General features: G+C 43.6%; 2 protein-coding genes across 2 annotated transcripts in view; one reads left to right on the forward strand and one right to left on the reverse strand.

The window, feature by feature from the left end:
* Positions 1 to 214: 214 nt before the first annotated feature.
* On the forward strand, positions 215 to 3,010 carry LOC310942632 (coiled-coil domain-containing protein 13-like; the record flags this gene model as incomplete). Its single annotated transcript, XM_083908046.1, has 9 exons — positions 215 to 393; positions 500 to 797; positions 878 to 958; positions 1,722 to 1,835; positions 1,931 to 2,035; positions 2,124 to 2,240; positions 2,326 to 2,502; positions 2,629 to 2,826; positions 2,909 to 3,010. 9 exons carry the CDS (start codon positions 215 to 217, stop codon positions 3,008 to 3,010), a joined length of 1,371 nt encoding a protein of 456 aa, XP_083764172.1.
* A 1,437-nt stretch (positions 3,011 to 4,447) lies between these two features.
* The window catches only part of LOC310942633 (CD109 antigen), a 29,402-nt gene continuing 14,771 nt past the window's right edge, over positions 4,448 to 19,078 (reverse strand). The window contains exons 12-43 of the mRNA XM_083908047.1: positions 16,995 to 17,168; positions 16,758 to 16,909; positions 16,647 to 16,675; positions 16,343 to 16,576; positions 16,096 to 16,218; positions 15,970 to 16,009; positions 14,467 to 14,548; positions 14,252 to 14,357; positions 14,002 to 14,122; positions 13,594 to 13,703; positions 13,327 to 13,518; positions 13,049 to 13,153; positions 12,887 to 12,949; positions 12,101 to 12,271; positions 11,844 to 11,999; positions 11,148 to 11,217; positions 10,984 to 11,065; positions 10,777 to 10,894; positions 10,555 to 10,668; positions 10,163 to 10,381; positions 9,935 to 10,076; positions 9,414 to 9,590; positions 8,895 to 8,976; positions 8,582 to 8,813; positions 8,320 to 8,491; positions 7,485 to 7,675; positions 7,243 to 7,398; positions 7,091 to 7,156; positions 5,462 to 5,598; positions 5,216 to 5,372; positions 5,022 to 5,124; positions 4,448 to 4,765 (exon numbers count right to left, since the gene is read on the reverse strand). Of these exons, the coding sequence (XP_083764173.1) occupies positions 4,563 to 4,765; positions 5,022 to 5,124; positions 5,216 to 5,372; positions 5,462 to 5,598; positions 7,091 to 7,156; positions 7,243 to 7,398; positions 7,485 to 7,675; positions 8,320 to 8,491; positions 8,582 to 8,813; positions 8,895 to 8,976; positions 9,414 to 9,590; positions 9,935 to 10,076; positions 10,163 to 10,381; positions 10,555 to 10,668; positions 10,777 to 10,894; positions 10,984 to 11,065; positions 11,148 to 11,217; positions 11,844 to 11,999; positions 12,101 to 12,271; positions 12,887 to 12,949; positions 13,049 to 13,153; positions 13,327 to 13,518; positions 13,594 to 13,703; positions 14,002 to 14,122; positions 14,252 to 14,357; positions 14,467 to 14,548; positions 15,970 to 16,009; positions 16,096 to 16,218; positions 16,343 to 16,576; positions 16,647 to 16,675; positions 16,758 to 16,909; positions 16,995 to 17,168 (4,279 nt within the window). The 3' untranslated portion in view covers positions 4,448 to 4,562. The remainder of the gene's footprint in view (positions 4,766 to 5,021; positions 5,125 to 5,215; positions 5,373 to 5,461; positions 5,599 to 7,090; positions 7,157 to 7,242; positions 7,399 to 7,484; positions 7,676 to 8,319; positions 8,492 to 8,581; positions 8,814 to 8,894; positions 8,977 to 9,413; positions 9,591 to 9,934; positions 10,077 to 10,162; positions 10,382 to 10,554; positions 10,669 to 10,776; positions 10,895 to 10,983; positions 11,066 to 11,147; positions 11,218 to 11,843; positions 12,000 to 12,100; positions 12,272 to 12,886; positions 12,950 to 13,048; positions 13,154 to 13,326; positions 13,519 to 13,593; positions 13,704 to 14,001; positions 14,123 to 14,251; positions 14,358 to 14,466; positions 14,549 to 15,969; positions 16,010 to 16,095; positions 16,219 to 16,342; positions 16,577 to 16,646; positions 16,676 to 16,757; positions 16,910 to 16,994; positions 17,169 to 19,078) is intronic.

A 19,078-nucleotide genomic window follows, 5' to 3' on the forward strand; every position in this document is an offset into this window, starting at 1 on the left:
CCACTTTGTCATCTGGTTTCGATGTTACTTTTACTGGAGTCGCCGTTAAATTTAAAACATATTGGGGCTAAAAACACTATAAAATGATCAAATAAAAAATTGTTTACTGTCCACAAAACCAAAACTTGTTCATGATTACGACCACATTCCCAATCCGTAGACGCAACATTGATCTTCTCTTGTCATTTTTATTATCGCCTTAAAATCATAGAGCATGGATCTGGACGAGCTGGATGACCTGAGGCTTCAGTTCCAAGCTCTGCAGCAGCAGCAGGAGAAAAGGAAGCTGGGATGGATGAAGAAGAAAGCTCCACACAAGCCTGATGCTGGTGGAGAGGATTTGAATTTATTGGAGCAAGGCTTTCAGGCCGACATCCAGCCTGTAAATGACAAGTGAGTCTGAATGAAGTGTTTTCCTTGAACAAGTAATATTAATGGGGGGACGTTTATACAAAAATATTGGCTGAATTGGAACAATCGTGATCTTGACTAGATGCAGATCACTGCAGAATGAGATTGAGAACTTGCAAGACCAGCTGAGGCGGCTGCGGGACGAAAACGACCGGCTCCTCCGACTCGCGAGTGAACAGGATTCCAAAATGAAAAACCTGAAGAACAAAAAAGAAGTGGAGCGAGAGAGCTTGGCGGTGCTGGGCCAGCCGAGCTTGTCCGGGGACGTGGCGGCCGCCAAGATCGTCGAACTGTCCAAGAAGGTCAGAGAGCTCACGGCCGAGCTCGAGCAAGAGAAGATGAGGACGAAGCAGAGCGGCAACAGAATCAAAGGCCTTGAGAAAGAGGTGACGGTCACGACCTGATGCATCGTGTAATGCGTCGAACGATCGATTTAAAACCTGTCATGATGTGCTTATTTCTGCAGCTGCAGTCTGCTTTGGTGCACTGTCCACCAGAGACGAACGCAAAGTCACAAAAGGAGAAGGGATTATCTGAAGACTGTGAGGTAATTGTTGAAATGGTTGACCAAAATGACATGGTGTGCTCATGTATGGTTCCTTGTGCATATACGTATAAGAATATACAACAAAAACACAAATAAAGTGAGAGGAATGTTATTTTAGAAACCTAATCCTGGTCCTTGGGGACCACCTTCCTGCATGTTTTCCATGTTTTCCTGCTCCAACGAATCAACTTCCTATCATTAGTTTTTGAGATATTACTTTAGATGCAGGGGAAGACCGAGCCTTCTGGAACTGCACTGTAGTTTTGAGCGTGACAGGCCTCCAATGATTGGTCAAAGTTCTGCGGAAGTTACCAAATATAGTTATTTTCCCGGTAAAGGGTATGATTAAGTCCAAGATGACTATTCAGGGGGTCACATGGTGGTGAAATGGCTACTGCAGGGCCTACGTGTTTTTGTTTTTTTTGACACCGTCTCAGATCTATGCCACTGAAATTGAAAAAGCAGACACTTATCCATCATGCCACGCTATCAGGGAAGTGTGTGATTGGCCCCCAGATTTATTCTGGTCCTGGAAGTGACGATTATGGCCCCACACACAGATCCCTGGTCCCAATACCATTGTGTGTCTGGGATTACATAAAGCTACAGAAAAGGATTTAAGGCAGCCTACATCCACAGATCATCTGTAGTTAACTTCTCCAAGATGTTTGGAACGACCTACCTGCTGAATTGTCCCAAAAAATGTGTGCAAGTGTACTGTATAGTACTGTATATAATCTTCCTAAATGTTTTCCTGAAGCAGGAAAACCCACAAGTGAAATCCCTGCAGGAAAAGTTAGCCGCTGCCCATCTGAAAGTGACTGAATATCGCAACCAGCTTCAATCTGTCAAACAGGAACTGAAAGTAGCTCAGAAGGTAGACTCTTGTTTTACTACCAAGAATTAAATGCATTTATATGATAATAATAATAAGTGACCTCTCAGATATGTAAAGTGTTTGTGCTGCTGCAGGTTTTGATCAGTGAGGTCGGAGAGGGCGTCAACATTCAGCAGTTACTCAACTCCTCGACGAGTTTCAGAGGTCGATCACAACAGATACTGGCTCTGCAGTTGAGGGTATAGAACAGTCACAGTTATATGTCATGTTCTTCTCAAATTTAACAGGGCAGACGTTTAACATATGCCGAATATACATATGTGTCAGGTGCGGGACCTTGAGCAGCAACTGAATCAATCTGGAAAGAGGAAACAGTCCTGTGTCGAGGACAAGAACCTCATCCACATCCGCTCCATTGAGGAAAAGAAGAAGGAGGTGCTGGAGGTGTGTTTATGTTTCCTGAACGGGATCAAATATGCAGATTTAAGATCTAATAGACGTCCTTGCCCTTTTTTTCACAACTGTACAGAAGGTCCAAGCGGACCACGCAGCCCTCCAGAAGAACCACGAGGATTTGAAGAAGAGGCTGGAAGCCTCCAAAGCCAGGAATAAATCTCTGAATGATGAAATCAAGATCCTCAAGGTTCAGATTTCCACTTTGCTGGACAAGAATAAACACGACGACGAGCTCGTCGACTCTCTGCTGGTACGGAATGCAGCTAAAAATGTAGATGAAGTCATCGACTGATATGTACCGTCACACTAGGAAAGAACAATATAGGGGTTTATTCTGAAGGTTCTGATGGGTTCACTTGTCGTTCTCCTCTCACAGAAGCAGCAGACCCAGATGCAGGAGGTGCTGAAACAGTTCGGCCAACAGCACAACGACCAGGACGCGGAGAGGCAACAGCTGATCAAAGAGGCCGCGGAGAACAACAATCTGATCCAGAAGCTGGTGCAGACGGCCGCTGACAAGGAGACGCAGAATAAAGAGCTGAAGGAGGAAATTCGACAGCTCTCCGTCTACCATGTAAAACAATATAAATGTATAAAAGCTCATTTAAGATTTGTGTTTTTCCTTTAACATGGATGGAAACACTTCCTGTTTACAGCTTTTCCAGGAAGAGGGAATGGGAGGAAAGTCGAACCACAGTTCAGGTTTCTCCTTGGACCTGCAGGTCACTGATGCTGGAGAAACATCTGGAGAGGTATAAGCTAGTTAGTGCATTGTGATGAACAATATAGGGATTTTTCTAACCTTGATCTGATATGTTATTGTCGTTGTTGTCATTTTAATTTAAAGAGAACAATCAAAAAAGATGGATTTGACAGTTTTACAACTGGATTATTTGTACCATCTCGTAACATCTTCTCTCATCAAGATGGGTTAATATAAAAAACAATGCTACAGTTGTCAAAATGAACGCATCAATTAAACCGTTATCTTTCCTTTTCATGGCTTTCGACCTTGGATGAAGAATCCCTCCACAGCATACAGTGAAGATGAAGACTCTATGAGCCTCCACTATCTGGCTAAAGATGCATGTGAACAATAAAGGAATTTGTTCTACATACTTTTGATGACTCTTGTTTCTGTTAAGTTCTCTCTGTTGTACATGTTTAAAGGTGCCATATGTAAGAATGTGGCCAGAAACGGTTACTACATTCAAATTCGAAATACCGAGGTCTTTTAGGTTTCGTTTTCTGACGTAATTGGCAACGTGGTTGCTCGGCAGCTGAGACTCTACTGACTGCAATGATTGGTAGACGCAGTAGGTGGCGCCACATGTCAAAACATGATTTCAAAACATAAACATGATTTGCAGTCTGCAAAATATTTTTTTTATGCAAATATTGTGGCTGTACTGTTGTTGTTGGTGAGTTCAGTTTGTTATATGAACATTATTCCTGAGTCTCTGTGACATATTAGGAGGATTTTATGGCCAGTTGCTTTAGATTTGTTACATAATGCACCTTTACAATAGCATATACATGTAAATGTACTTCCTTTTTGTTCATCATACATTAATACTGTGATTTTTGATAGTCAATAATCCCTTAATAACAAAAAAGAGGAGGAAAAAACACCTGTATTGAGTTATTTGTGTGAGAGGAGAGCATGGCACATTTCATTTTGAACAACACAAAACTCATCAATAAACTTACACAGGGAATGTTTTGCTTTGAATATAATAATATTGAGACACCGAGGACCAAGATGCATGTATAATTCTTCTCTAAATCTACTGGAATCCCCAAAATCTCAGAAAAAAAGACATACAGTGAAGTTATATTAAAGTGCTCCCCTGTGGACTTCTGAGCAATGACCAAAACAGCATGTTCTCCGACCACTGTGCACAGCAGGCCGCAAATCTTAGTAATAATAATAATATTTGTATTTCATAATATGCAGCGGTCATGATTTATGTGTGTGCATATATCTGCAGGTCAGTTCACATTCCGCAACTTATGTAGAAACATGACATCCATTTGTTGGAAAGTACAATGCAGCTGGAGAATAATTCTTTCACAGTTGAATTCTCTGGGTATTATATATATATATATATATATATTTTTTTTTTATGAACCAAATGAAAAAATATATACATAGTATGATTGAAATGTCACACAGTAAATAGCAGAAGGTAAAATGTGCACTCAGCAGAACAGCAGTGTGCAAACAGTCCTCTAAATGTTACAATCATTTGTCAAGAAAGAGAGTAAGAAGGCAATAAATCGGCGTATATGCCGTGTTGTTTTCAGATTTCACATTTGAAAAAAAGCCACAATTGCAAAAAACAATAAGCAACTCAGGCTGCAGGTGGCACTGTTCGCTGAGTGTGATATGAGGGGGTGTGAGGCCGAAATGGTCATTCCGGGTCTGCAGCGGTCACAGTTCACGCCGCAGAAAAAGCAGGGGTCCATGTTGCGGAGAAAATCCGAGTTGTATGTCCTCAGTGCTTTTCTCTCTGCGAGAAGGGTGGGGAAAAAAAATAATCAAGCATCAGACATCAGAATCATCATGTTACCAAGAACCCTTGAAAAACAGAACCATTTGCTTTTTCAGAAGCAAATGGTTCCAGGTAGAACCTCAGCCCTTGTAGAAGGACCCTTTTAGAACCCTTATTTCTTAGAGCGTAGGTGAGGGAAACATTAGATGAGCTGTAAAAACTTGAACATGTGATAGTAAAAAATTGTGTGTGTTTGTGTTGAAACTGTACTCACTGGGTTCATAATAGTCATAAAGGTGCACAGCAGCGTCCTGCACGCGGGCGACTTTGTAGTTTCGGACGAGACGAAGCGTGATGCAAACCTCGGACTTGGTGAGCTGCAAAGCGTGACAAGGAAATGCGAACGATGATTCAAACGTTAGGCAACCTGTTCAACCTTAAAATACCACGAACCACAAAATAACTTACCGAGTCCAGGTACAGGATAATTTTCTCAGGATGCATCTCCACCTTCCTGATGAGATCGGTCGGGGCAGCGACTGCGGAGGGAAGTCTGAAACCGTTGAGTACGCCCACGTCCAGTATGGCCATACCTGTGTGCGATATCACCTGGCTGTCCTTTAATCTGGAGATTACACAAACGCAGGATGTCATACAAATGAATGTCAGAGCCTTGTATGGGCAAACAATAGTTGAAATAAATGTGTGGTATACCCCATGCATATATGTAGTTGAATGTGATCGTGGTCTTCTTCAGAGACGCTGACACGTAGCGAGAAAGCTTCCTCGTCCGAGGTGTGATTTAGGTATCGCGGCGCTGTCGAGGTCTTCACGTTGTAAAACATATTCATCTGCACATATTCAAAATGTTTCCAGTTCATTTTACAGTACGACAACAATACAGTAGCTGTTGCTATGTTTGCCTCAGGGCGACAAAACCAGTATCTGTTTGTGTGGAAAACAAACACACAAAAAAAACCCACTGAAATTCTATTTTTATTTCCTTGTACATTATTGTGTTACATGACAGACAAACAGGATATGTAGCAGAGGGATCGAGTTATGAAAGATTTACAATTCACTATAGTCGTCTTCTCAGTAATATTATCTGGTCTGGCTGCTGTGTGCAAACCCCCGATGATAACTGCTCTGTGTCTTTGGGTGTAGCGCTGCGCTGCATTGTGAGGTCGAAACTGTCTATGAATCGAGCCGAACAATGCCGAACTGTAGATCAGATAAAAGCTTAGCAATCTTAAAAAAAAAAATATGTGGGTTGATCTCCAACAATTGCCAGGCAAATGTCTAAAATCGCACTATTTTGCAGAGGAGCCTGGTGTATTTCGTCACTAGTCGCTCGTTTGTGCGTTTTAGCATGTGAATGAACCCGCGGCAGTTTCATGCAGCCGTGCAGTGATGACTCCGCCCACTCCGTTGAGTAGATACTATTTTTGTAGTAGAAAGCCAACCTAAGGCCCACTTTACATCACGCTTGTCGTATAGTCCCGCTGTCTTCAAATTTTCTCCCGACAACTGCGAAGCGGTCGACCAACAACTCAGCGGGAAGTCTCCGACAACTTCAAAGTTGCGTATAAAGAGAACGCGTCGGGCTCGCGACATCGGGAGGTCAGGGTTTAGGCGATTAGCGTATACCGCGGGACGTGGAGCACCTCCCGAAACCAAGATGCCTGATCGGTATCTTGGTTTCGGAGGACGGGATCCAAAAGAAGCTGGAGTCATCCAGGAACAAGATGGTAAAAATGGGGGTTGTACCTATGTTCTCCGGGTCCTATGTTCCCCGATCGGGGAGAAGCGGACCTTTTTTTTAAAAAAAAAAGGGTCCTATGTTCCCCACTTTGTGGAAGCCTGGGTGTGGAGCTCCAGGGTAAAGGGTTAGGGTAAGGGTAAGGGGTAGGGACCCTTTTTTAGAGAAAGGGTCCGATTATCCCCGGTCACATACAAAGCGGGGAACATAGGACCCCGGCAACATAGATACCGTCCCGTAAAAAATGCTACAGGGGATGCGGGAGGCCGGCTACGATCGTACAGTCGATCAAGTAAAGAGGAAAGTTGTAAGCGCCGCGGGTGTCCTGCCAGATTTCCAGGGCGGTGTGTCTAAAGACGTCGCGAAAAGCGTAATGTAAAGTGGGCCTAAGCTGTGCCGTGCCGTGCCGTGGCGAGTCAAGGCGAGCTGGGACCATAGTGGAAAAGGCGCCACATCATGCACAGCCGATGTGTTCATGTTTTAAGTTGAGCTAAATATGCTGGAATTTTGGAAACGCTCATTTTCCTTTGCCACGCCTGCAAGAAGCAGATAATCGAGAATAGACAAACACGTTTACGTACCTGAAACAGAGCAAATCCTCTGCCCTCCATGTGTATATTGAGTTGATCCCCGCTGTAATCGTTAAGCTTGAAAAGACATTAAGATTTTCTTTTTAAAAATACAGGATTGAAAATGGCACCAGAATATCGTTATGACTCAACGTTTTTATTACCTCTAGGCTTTGGTACGTCCTGTAGTTGGTGTAGTTGATCGAGAACAGAGAGACAAACGCAGATTCGGGAGCAGACACCTCCAGTTGGAGGTCGATGGCGCTGGCGCCGCTGAATGCTGCGTAGTAAGACAGAACTTGCAGAGCAACCACTGTGTCCTGAGGCGGGAAATAACGACATCACGTCATTATTTTATATGACACAGTCGCTCTGTTTATGACTCTGAATTGTTTTTTGGACGCACCTGTGTCGACCCGTAGCCTCCCAGGTGATACCTCTGCTTGCTCAACCACTTCAAGAGCACGAAGCCGTCGACTAAGTTGCCGCGCTTGTAAAGAGTCAGCAGCACGTAGGAGATCATCTCGATCTGCACCGCGGACGGCCGCCCGTCCTGTGAATTCAGGCCGGCAGAGGATCCCCACATCGTGATTCCATCTTTGAGGGGGAAAAAACAGATTTTTTTTGTTAAAGGGCTGCTTACATATTGTACAATATACTAACTCTGTGACCATGCTTCCGTCCAAGAACCAGCAAAACTGTTTTCAGCTGTGCTAACATAATTGCACAAGGGTTTTCTAATCGTCCAATAGTCTTCTAACGTGATTAGCAAACACAATGTAACACTGGAAATGAGCCTCTATACACCTATGTACATATTCCATTAAAAACCAGACGTTTGCAGCTTGAATAGTCATTTACCACATTAAGAAACTGGCCATAAAATCCTCCTAATATGTCACAGAGACTCAGGAATAATGTTCATATAACAAACTGAACTCACCAACAACAACAGTGCAGACAAAATATTTGCATAAAAAAAAATATTTTGCAGACTGCAAATCATGTTTATGTTTTGAAATCATGTTTTGGCATGTGGCGCCACCTACCGCCGTCTACCAATCATTGCAGTCAGTAGAGTCTCAGCTGCCGAGCAACCACGGGTTGCCAGTTATACGTCAGAAAGCGAAACCTAAAAGACCTCGGTATTTTGAATTTGAATGTAGTAACCGTTTTTGGCCACATTCTTACATATGGCACCTTTAACAATGTAAAGATAGGATAAGATAAGGCCACTTTACCTGCATTATCTGCTCTTCCCATGAGCACAAACAGGGCAGTGTCAGTCTCAGGACTGTTGGCCAGAGCTAAAGCGTACGTCACCAAACACAGGCTGTAGTTACTGACCACCCCGCTGGACACTTTGCCCTCCAGGTACGTCTGAGCCATGGACACTTTGTCTGAGTACACGTCCTTTTTAAGAGGAAGCAGATGAAAGATCGTGACACGGTCTTCCCTGTCCTCGCATACGTTCACTCTGTGTCGGCTTCTCTACTCACGTACCATGTAGGTGTTGTCCTCCAGCAGCGATATCAGTACATAAGCAGTGAGCGCCACCGGACCGCTGTCCAGTCCTCCCTGCATCTCGGTGTGGATCAGTCTGCCCACCTCGGTGAACTCTCCCTGTGGCCCCTGTTGACTCAAGAGCCACGTCATGGCTCTGGTGAGGACGCCGTTGTCTATCGTCATGAAGTGTTGCGCTTGGATGAAGCAGCGCAGCACGAAGGCCGTCAGCCTAGCGAAAGAGAGGCGGCGTGAGTGACAGTCGCGCGCCTGTTTCGCAATGATCTAGGTCGGACTAAAAGTGCTGGTTCACCATGTGCTGCCGGAGGAGTCGAAGGCTCCGAATGCACTAAATGAACCGTCGGCCCGTTGGTAGTACAGCTGTCTCTGATAACCTGACAGCAGACGACACAACATTATTGATATGAAATGAAGTATAACGTTAGTTAACTTGATACTAAAGTGGATTTTTTTTGCTCGAGTATTCATTTTTCCGATTTACTTTTGCTTCCGTTTGATCGCAAATACCTTAAAAGTCGAGGTATTGTGAAAACCACTTAAGATTTTAAGAGAAGCAGCACAAAAAAAAAACATCTCCTGAAATCAGAGGCACCTCAAAGTCTAACATGGAAATGTGAAATGACTGAACTGGAGTTAATGAATCATACAAATAGGAATTTGATCCATCTTTTTAAAGGACAAATAGAAAATAATCACCTTTTACACAAGTGAAGAAGTTGAAATAGTACTTTTATTTACCATATATCTATACTTCCGTGCAACCTTTTGTCAATAAGTAATACAATGTGATTCACCGATGGTTTCTTCTTACCTTCCATGATATAACCCAGAGCCATTTGCCTGATCGCCTCATCATCCAGACCTGGCTTGTCCAGATACTGGAGAATATAAACACTTGGAGCAAAGCGGATCATGTTCTGCTCCCCACAACCAAGAGGCAACTTGACCAGGGCGTCCAGGTTATTGAGGGAAAAGCCCAAGATATCACCTGCACAAGGAGGTAGGAGGAAGAAAAGAGTGAAACGGAGGAAACATTCTACATTCGCTTTACAAGTTTGGCTCTATCCGAGGAAAATCCCCAAGCTCGGCCTCTCTACCGTGACAAATGGCAAACATCTCTCAACCTTAATGGAGCAGATTCAGAACAGCCTGACAGCTGCTCTGAATCTGCACCACCATAAACATTCATTTTAGTTTTAAAAATACGTATTCACTCGAGCTTTTCGTCCACACACACATATTAAGCCAGGCCTAATTGAGTAAAAATAAACATCAAGTGCCCTCAGATGGAACTGCAACTGGCACAGCAGAAGAGATGGATGTGGGACGTACCAACCAGCGCCACATAGGCCCGCTGGCTGCCTGGGACCACATCTGGTGGAAAGTGGAAGGAGACGGACTTGGATTGTTCTTCCTTATCTGGTGGCAGCTCCAGGAATATCGTCTCCGAGGACGACTGTTCCACTCCCTCAGGCTTCAAGAATAGAACAGTGTGCACTATTTTAACTGTGCGCCATCATACAGCGTGTTTTCTTTATGTCTTTTTGCATCGTTCCATACCTTCACCAACACTCTCCACACTAGGTTGTCTGTAGTCTGAGCACAAATGGCGTCCACGGATATCTCGGTCTCGCCCAGAGCCACAGGCCTTATAGGGAAGAGCGCCGAAGCCGAGTCGTGACTCCTTAAGGTGAGCTTTTGGGCGTTCACGACGGAAACGTCGCCGCTCTCTCCCAAAACAAACTCGAAGGCTTTGCTCAGAGCAATAAGCACGATGACCTGCAGAGAAAGAATCTCTGAAAACATTCGTAACAGCTTCTGACAGCGGCTACAAGACGCTCTCCAAACATAACAGTTTCTTGGAGTTGTGCTGGGGTGGAATAATAATTATAACCGATGTCAAACGAGTTACCGCTGACATTTTTAGACGGAATATTGAGAAATCTTCATACCTCCGATTCCTGCTCCAAGTGGTTGATGATGTTGACCTCCAGGACGAGCTCCTCTCCCCTGATGAGGTATGACGGCACATTCAAGGACATGGAGAAGTCTTTGAACACAGTTAGCTGCGAGTGGTAGAAAAGAGCATTCGTCAATAAAACAGTAGGACGTCTGGAAAGACCCCACATTTGAAAAAAAACCTAGTAATCAGCTGCGTAAATTGCACTATTTACCATAAGTGGCACAGGAGTGAAGCCCAAACCCAGGTTGTCGGACATGACCAGTGCTACAGCTCCCAGAGCAGTGACAGTATCTGGCACTGTGATTTTCCCACTTGTCCACGTTTCGTCACTGACATAGAAACGTGACGGGGAATTTATTTGCATGTTTGTGTCCAAATAAGAAAACACATTTCCCAACCCCCGACATTCAGCACTCACTTCACATCAGTGTCTATCCACAGCAGTGACTCGGTGGCGTCCATCCAGTGGCTCCAGTACTTCTCCACCATTAGCACGTCACCTGCAGGGAAAATTAAATGAATAAAAAATACATGCTGTCATGAAGGACCACACAGATTCACAGTATGTGTCTATAATCCTACCATTTTCAGGACCATCGGGCTGCTCCTGCTTATAAAGATTGGTCCTGGTCAGCATCCAAATACCGCAGTCCTGTGGTGTAAATGACACACAAAGCCAGGATAACACTAATGGACGTGCTGTTGTGAAGCAATACTATCAGACCTGACTGAGGGGTTGCATTTGTGTGTGTGTATGCTCCTAATTCTAGGCAAGTTTTCAAGTAGAGGATGGAGGAAAAGTACTATGACATGATGCATCTTGAGGAAAAAATAGGCCAAATCTTGACAGGTGACGTAAAGTGAAAACAAACAAAAAAAAAAAGTCTCAGCTGCCAGAGGACAGTTTGCTTTTTAAATGACCTGAGACAAGAAAAAGGGTCACGGTGAGACGGCCTACAGTGCCAAGGCTTTGTTTCCTCAACACTGTAAACCCCTCTACGGTCCTCAGGCCCGCAGACCAAACACACTAGTGTTACCAGCTATTAGCGCTAACAAAGTCGTCCCGCTGACAAAGCAGACGGATAGGTTACATCCAGACCAACAGGTTTAGTGGTCACACGCACTTAGTGCTCATCGAGCATGTATGAAAAGTACATCTGAAGGGTTTCGCAACAGATTTGAGGCGACTCTGGTCATTTCCTGCAGAAGGTTCTCAGAAGTTCAAGTTTCAGAGATTCTCTTATTTGTTTCTTTTCAGCGTTTAAGTTTGATCCAAACCTGCTTTTCTTTTAAGGCACGGTCGACCCGTGGCGTTTTATCGTCGTGCATCCCCATGACCACGATGCCAACTTGGGATCCAGGTTCCAGATCCGTCACGCTGAGCGTCACCTGATCGAACGGCTGGGCCTGTTGGGTGCTCCACGTGAGCGAGATCTGCGTGAAGTAAAAAACACGCACGCATTCAGGAGAATCGTGACGTTTATGTAAATGTATATAACAAAGTCCTGTTACGGATGGATCTAAAATCAAAGTACATGGTTGTGCTGCCCGATGGGCACGTGTGCCGTGTCACTGGTGACCTCTCCGTTGGAGAGGATGCAGTAGACGGTGACACAGGCCTCGGGGGACCAGGACAGCGTCGGAGTCAGAGAAAACGAGAGGGAATTGATCGTCCCGGCCCTCAGCACCTGACCTCTAGCGCTCACCTGTTAATACGACAGCAAAAGAGACGCTTGAATATTGACCACAAACCTCGTTTTTCTTCATAAATAGAAGCCAGATTAGACCAGACTAGACCATGTTGGTCCCACGCTGAGGAAATGCACTTGCAACTGAACAAAAGTAGGCATAAAATAAGCAATAAAATTAAAAAGCACACATTATACCCAACAAATGTGTAGTGGTACAGGGGTTATTGCAGATATATTGCCAGATTTAAAGGTGCCGTATGTAAGAATGTGGCCAACAAAAACGGTTACTACATTCAAATTCAAAATACCGAGGCCTTAACTGGCAACCCGTGGTCACTCGGCAGCTGAGACTCTCCTGACTGCAATGATTGGTAGACGGCGGTAGGTGGCGCCACATGCCGAAACATGATTTCAAAACATAAACATGATTTGCAGTCTGCAAAATGTTTTTTTTAATGCAAATATTTTGTCTGTACTGTTGTTGTTTAGTGAGTTCAGTTTGTTATATGAACATTATTCCTGAGTCTCTGTGACATATCGAGAGGATTTTATGGCCAGTTGCTTTGGATTTATTACATAATGCACCTTTAAGATTGCACAGATTAATATTTAGGATATGACGGAACATACCACAAAGTGAAGGGCATCTGGTTCAAAGGTGCTCTCCACGTCAATTCGAAAAGGTAATCCGACCTGAAAGGTCAACAGATTACGTGAACATCTACTTTACACACACAGGTTTATATTCGCATACATTAGCACAAATCTCCAACAAACACATTTAAGAGTTACCTGTGCGGGTAAGTTTGGGATTGGGATTATCTGAATATATGAGCTACTGGGAGAAATGTTCTTGTTATGGACCCTCAGCGTCTCCTCGCTAGATTGGAATCTGGCCTGAATATGAAGACAAAGATGATGATCAGTAAGGGCAGTAAGACAAAAATAAACCTCAGGAAGTTCACTCGACTGAAACTACTCATGTTACTCACAACGAAACCCCCCGAACGCCACATTTTTTCCCGGAGCAATCGCACTGAAAAAATCTCACCAGTACCTCGAGTACTCACCAGAATAAAAAGCATCTCCACATGATCCTGTAACTGAATCTCTATGTGGACGTCCCCATCCTCGGGCACCGATAGTGTCAGCGTTTCCGGCTCGGTGTTCATCGTAGATTTTATCTGAGTGACTTCAACCACGGCCAAGTACATGAGATCCTGTGAGCTCAGAGGCTTCTGGTCGTATCTGGAGATCCTGAGCTGTGAAGCACGGACACATGTAGCTCTTATAGCTCCTGGAATGAACAGCTATAAACTGTCTGAGAGTTTACTCACTTTTGTAGAGAAGTGCAAAGATGGTCTGAGTGAAGGCGGGAAATCGTGGAACATAAGCTGGTACATGTTCGGCGTCAGGTGGACCTCAACTGTTTTGTCCAACATAAGTCCTGATGTGCACAAAAACACAATGGAACCCATTGGATAATGAGTCAGGAATAATGTTCATATAACAAACTGAACTCACCAACAACAACAGTACAGACAATATATTTGCATTAAAAAATATATTTTGCAGACTGCAAATCATTGCAGTCTGTAGAGTTTCAGCTGCCGAGCAACCACGGGTTTCAAAACGAAAACCTAAAAGATCTCGGTATTTTGAATTTTAATGGAGTAACCGTTTTTTGGCCACATTCTTACATATGGCACCTTTAATAGAACAGAACGTAAGAAAAGGTATCTCACCTGTAAAGTTGCTGGTAACGGAGGCAACAACGTGCACACGGCAGTCGCTGCTGAGTCCCGACGCTGCGTGCAGAGAATTGAGTTCATCTTTGCTGAACCAAAACCGCGTTGACCCGTAGATCTGAGAAGCAAAGGTCAAACAAGGTGTCGACGCCTTTAACGTGTAGGTTTATGCAGAAATGTAAAAAAGACGAAGGAAGTCGACTGTTTGGATTCAATTGACTCAATTAAGTGAGTAATAAACACTGACCTCTTTGCTTTGTGTGAGCGTGTCTGCACTGTCTGCGTTGTCCATATCTGGTGCCAGAACCACTGAGACGGTTAACGTCCCCCGCACAGGTTGTCCACTTGGATAACTAAGAAAGAAAAAAAGTATTTTCTGTTAACATATGGGTCAGTTTGTAGATTATATATATATAAATATATATATATATAAATTATTGGTGTTGATCTAATTTGACCCACAGTGCTCTGACTGATCCCGACATGTCGTTTCCAACATGGACCCATGGCTTTGTCTTCACGATCACGTCAAACTGAGGGTGATCTGCAAACGGCCGGTATAGATGGAGGACTTTACAAAGTGACAAAAAATGTATTATATCAAGTCATAAAATGACCATTAAGAGGAGATTCTCTCTCTGTGTCTCTCTCTTACATGCTGTCAGTAGATATTTGATGTTTTTACTGTTTTTGCAGCCAGTTATTGTTGCTTTGTCGTCTCCTCTCACCATGCAATAATTCTCCATTGCTGCTCGGAGCAGCCACACTGACCGACACATGAACATGAACCAACAGTCGGGGTGGGTGATATGAGCTCAAAACTATATCCCAATAATAATATTTCACAGAATTTCAAAATTAAAGTGTTTATTTATCTATCTACATACAACGTTTCGAGCTGGGAGCGCGGTATCTGTTTTAAACCCTAGGGGTCGCTGTTTAAAATATTTTGCATCCTGTATATCCTCTTTAAAGGGCAAGATTTAACTGTTTTCATGGCCATAAAATCCTCCTAATATCATGTCACAGAGACTCAGGAATAATGTTCATATAACAAACAGCCAAAATATTTGCATTAAAAGAAATCTTTTGCAGACTGCAAATCATGTTTATGTTTTGAAATCATGTTTTGGCATGTGGCGCCACCTACCGCTGTATACCAATAATTGCAGTCAGTAGAGTCTCAGCTGCCGAGCAACCACGGGTTGCCAGTTACGTCAGAAAACGAAACCTAAAAAGACCTCTGTATTTTGAATTTGAATGTAGTAACCGTTTTTTGGCCACATTCTTACATATGGCGCCTTTAAAACATTTTTGTCACAAATGTCTAAAGAAGTGCGTCTCATATATTGTGTCAAGCAATTCACGTGGCTATTATATAACATTTAAAGGCCGGTTTTTGTTTTCATGAGTTTCGTTCTGAGACGCAGAGGGACGACCGATTGAGGGCAGTTGCTGTGACTCAATGGGAAATACCCTCTTGATTTGATGCCCCAGATAAACCTTTGAAGTGCAGTGTTACACTGTTTTCACACTGTATTCGTATTCGGAGATGAAATCACTTAAAGGTGCCACATGTAAGAATGTGGCCAAAAAACGGGGTCTTTTAGGTTTCGTTTCCGGCGTAACTGGCAACCCGTGGTTGCTCCGCAGCTGAGACGCTACTGACTGCAATGATTGGTTGAAGGCGGTAGGTGGCGCCACATGCCAAAACATGATTTCAAAACATAAACATGATTTGCAGTCTGCAAAATATATTTTTTAATGCAAATATTTTGTCTGTACTGTTGTTGTTGGTGAGTTCAGTTTGTTATATGAACATTATTCCTGAGTCTCTGTGACATATTAGGAGGATTTTATGGCCAGTTGCTTTAGATTTATCACATAATGCACCTTTAAAGGAGTGGAATCTTTACAATAACCCTCAGTGTAGTAGCATGACAGTGAAAATGATTGCTCTGTTACCATGATGCTCCACAATGAAGCTTTTCTCATCGGTCACGCTCTGTTGTAAAGATTAAAAAAGAGGTTGTTCAAGTTCAAAACGAGTCTTTAAACGACAAACAAAGATTCCAAAAAATGGAAGCTTACGTCGACCGTTGTCGAGATCGTCCACAGTCCGAGAGGAGCTGCGGGGGACAAACTGAAATCCTGCAACACGATCCCCAGATTCCCCGTCGACTCCCAGTTGTTGACAACATTCCCACCGTGATCCTGCGTGTGACAAAAGTGACAAACTCACAAAAGGCGACACAATGGCTGTGGTTAAAAACACCTATTCAGCCCATGCTGCTGTGACTTTTGTTGTTTCCCACACACACAGAGGGAAGTAACGTACCTGCACAGTGATCTCCACTCTGCCTTTGTATGGACGGTTATCAAGCTGGACGCACACTATCCGGACTCTGACGGTGTCGCCCGGCTGGTAGCGCGCTCTGTCCGTTTGCACGTAGGTGAAGACGTTCTTGTGGTCGAACGTGACCGCGGTGGTGTTGGAGAAAACCACGCCGCCGCCGACGTAGCCTCTCACCGTCAAGTTCAGGAGGGAATTGTGGCTTATGGAGGCAGAAATCTGTTAAATGTGAGGATTGTTAGGCATAGAAATGTGCACAAGAGACAAGATTAAAGGGAAATATACTCACAGCAGGGAGTGTGAGGACCTTGGTGATACCTTTAAAAAAAAAAAGAATGATGCTTTACATCATCAAAATGTTCAAAATATGTATGTTTATTTTGTGCATTTGCTGCATCACCTCCTTGGGAGTCCTCTGTTTGGGCTACGGTGGCGTCGCCATGTGTCAGTTCAGCCGTCACCCGACTGGGAAGTTCTGACAAGACAGTGACAGCCAGTGAAGTCGGCGTCCCAGCATGGACCACTTCTGGACCTGAGATAAGGAACAACGTCCTGGTGATAGAGACGAATGGATTAAGTCAAACAAACTAATGTGTGAAATATGAATTGAAGTAGTAAAAAAAAAAAAAAGACTTACCCGGCTGAATCCTGGCTCGAAACAGGCACGGAAAAAAAGCCGAAGCCCAAACACACAACCAGTCTCCAGGTCTGATCCATGTTTCCATTTCCCCGCTTCCTCGCGACTTTCACCTCGGACGCCGACCTGACGGAGGGGGGCGGCACCTCCTCGGGCTTAACTCCACCTCCGCACCTGTATCCGTCACATGCTCATGCGCGCTGTTAGGCGCACAACCGCACATACAAATCTTTGTCGCACACAATGGAGAACTAAAGCGAGGAGGGGTGGGTGGGGGGGGGGGGGTGTTCCACCAATTCCTTTGCCTAAGGGGGAAACATCTCATCTGTCCATTCAGAGTATGGAAACTCATAGGTCATAGATGCCGTGGCGTAAGTGTATCCATCGGAGAGGAAAGAGAATCCGCTTCGAATGCCTGGAGGAATCCAACACTTGCGATAAGTGACACAAAATCACCTGGGAGTATAAATCGAGGCTTATATTTGAATCTGGATAAAATATTGTGGCCCCCGCTCGAGCTGGAAAATAAATCCAATGCGTGCGATACACGCACCGGGAAACGCAAGCCAAAAGAGCTGAAAAGCTGACGTTCTGGGGGCAAATGTTTTATCCACGAAACAATAATTAGATTTTTTTTTGGAGAGAAATTTTTTACTGTCAAAATAAAAGCCTGCATCAACACTCGCCTACCAGCAGAAAGCAGCAGAGGTTAACTCATCATTTGAACTGGAAGAGATGGGAATACGACATGGATCTGTGCCGCAGGTGCACCCATGGTAAATCGCCGTGGGAATAACACACAACTCCTTATAAGGACATCCTGGGGGGGTGTTTTTAAAGGTCACATATTCAGGCTTTTAAATATGTGGGGTTTTTTTTGTGGTGTTGAGGCAAAGTTATGATTCATTTTATATCACATTTTTAGCAGTGAAAATAATTGTGCAGAAGTCACAAAAATAGAATGTTTTTCTTTTCTTTTTGCGCATTAAAAGTGAGATAAGTGAACTTTCAACTGTGACGTATTTCCAAATTTCACGATTTCAATCTGATTTTAAACATTTTGACTCGGGTGTGTTTATATAGTTTGGTGAAAATTACTTTTTTTTCTTCATCAGATTGCCTCGGTTGTGCTGAAAAAAGGATATAAGACACTCTATAGCGCACATTCTTATAACCTCTGCATTATACTGTACATTTAAACATAGCTATGGATAAAAACAGCCAAAATGCCGTGTTCTACGGGTTAAGTTAAAGCTTTATTTCTTTAGTTTTTGTCAATTCAAGTAGAAAGAGGTTTGTGTGCCCACTGAGATGAAGAAGGTCAACTCATTTAGGGCAGTTGCTATGACGATGGCTCTAAATCCCACTTGATTTGTGTCAATGAGTCTCCTGATGCCACAGATTAACCTTGACTATTCTTTAGTGCCAGTGTGAAAAGCAGCTAAACAATAATATTAAAACGTTTACTGTGGAAAATGTCATCGAGCCTGTATTAAGCCTTCCCTACCAGCAGGAGGCAGCAGTCTCAAGGTTAACTTATCACTTTCAGGGTTGAGAAATGGGGGAAAACCTACAAAAGATTCACTCAATAATTCTCTTAAATCACTGTTTCCATATTAATACTTTATTTCTTTGGTTTTTCCGTCTGCACACTAGTTACATATAAACATGCTTTACAATATTCCGTGTTATTTGGCACGTACGACTTTGGCAAACACACTGGGCTCGGAACATGTTATAACAACACCTGGTATTTGGTTTCCCAGCACTGATGAAATAAGACATTTATGCATCTGTGTGTGTGTGTGTGTGTGTTTTGGTTGTTTGTCACTCCTGTAACGCACATCCCTGAGCACAAAATGTGGATAACATGGAGGCACTTTTTGTAGATTTTGATCCTACGTTTTTTCCTGTGAGGGGGAAACATCAGCAAACACCGAAAACAAAACAAAAGTGCATAGTTATTTACAGAGCGCTGGAACGTCCGTTTCCAAAGCACCGACGTACAAAGGTTAAAAGGCAAAACATGTCGGCAGATACTGTGTCTAATGAAAGACTATGACGGGATAATAAAGTACTTTCTG

This window comes from Microchirus variegatus (assembly GCF_963457635.1).
Source record: "Microchirus variegatus genome assembly, chromosome: 21".
Lineage (NCBI taxonomy): Eukaryota > Metazoa > Chordata > Actinopteri > Pleuronectiformes > Soleidae > Microchirus > Microchirus variegatus.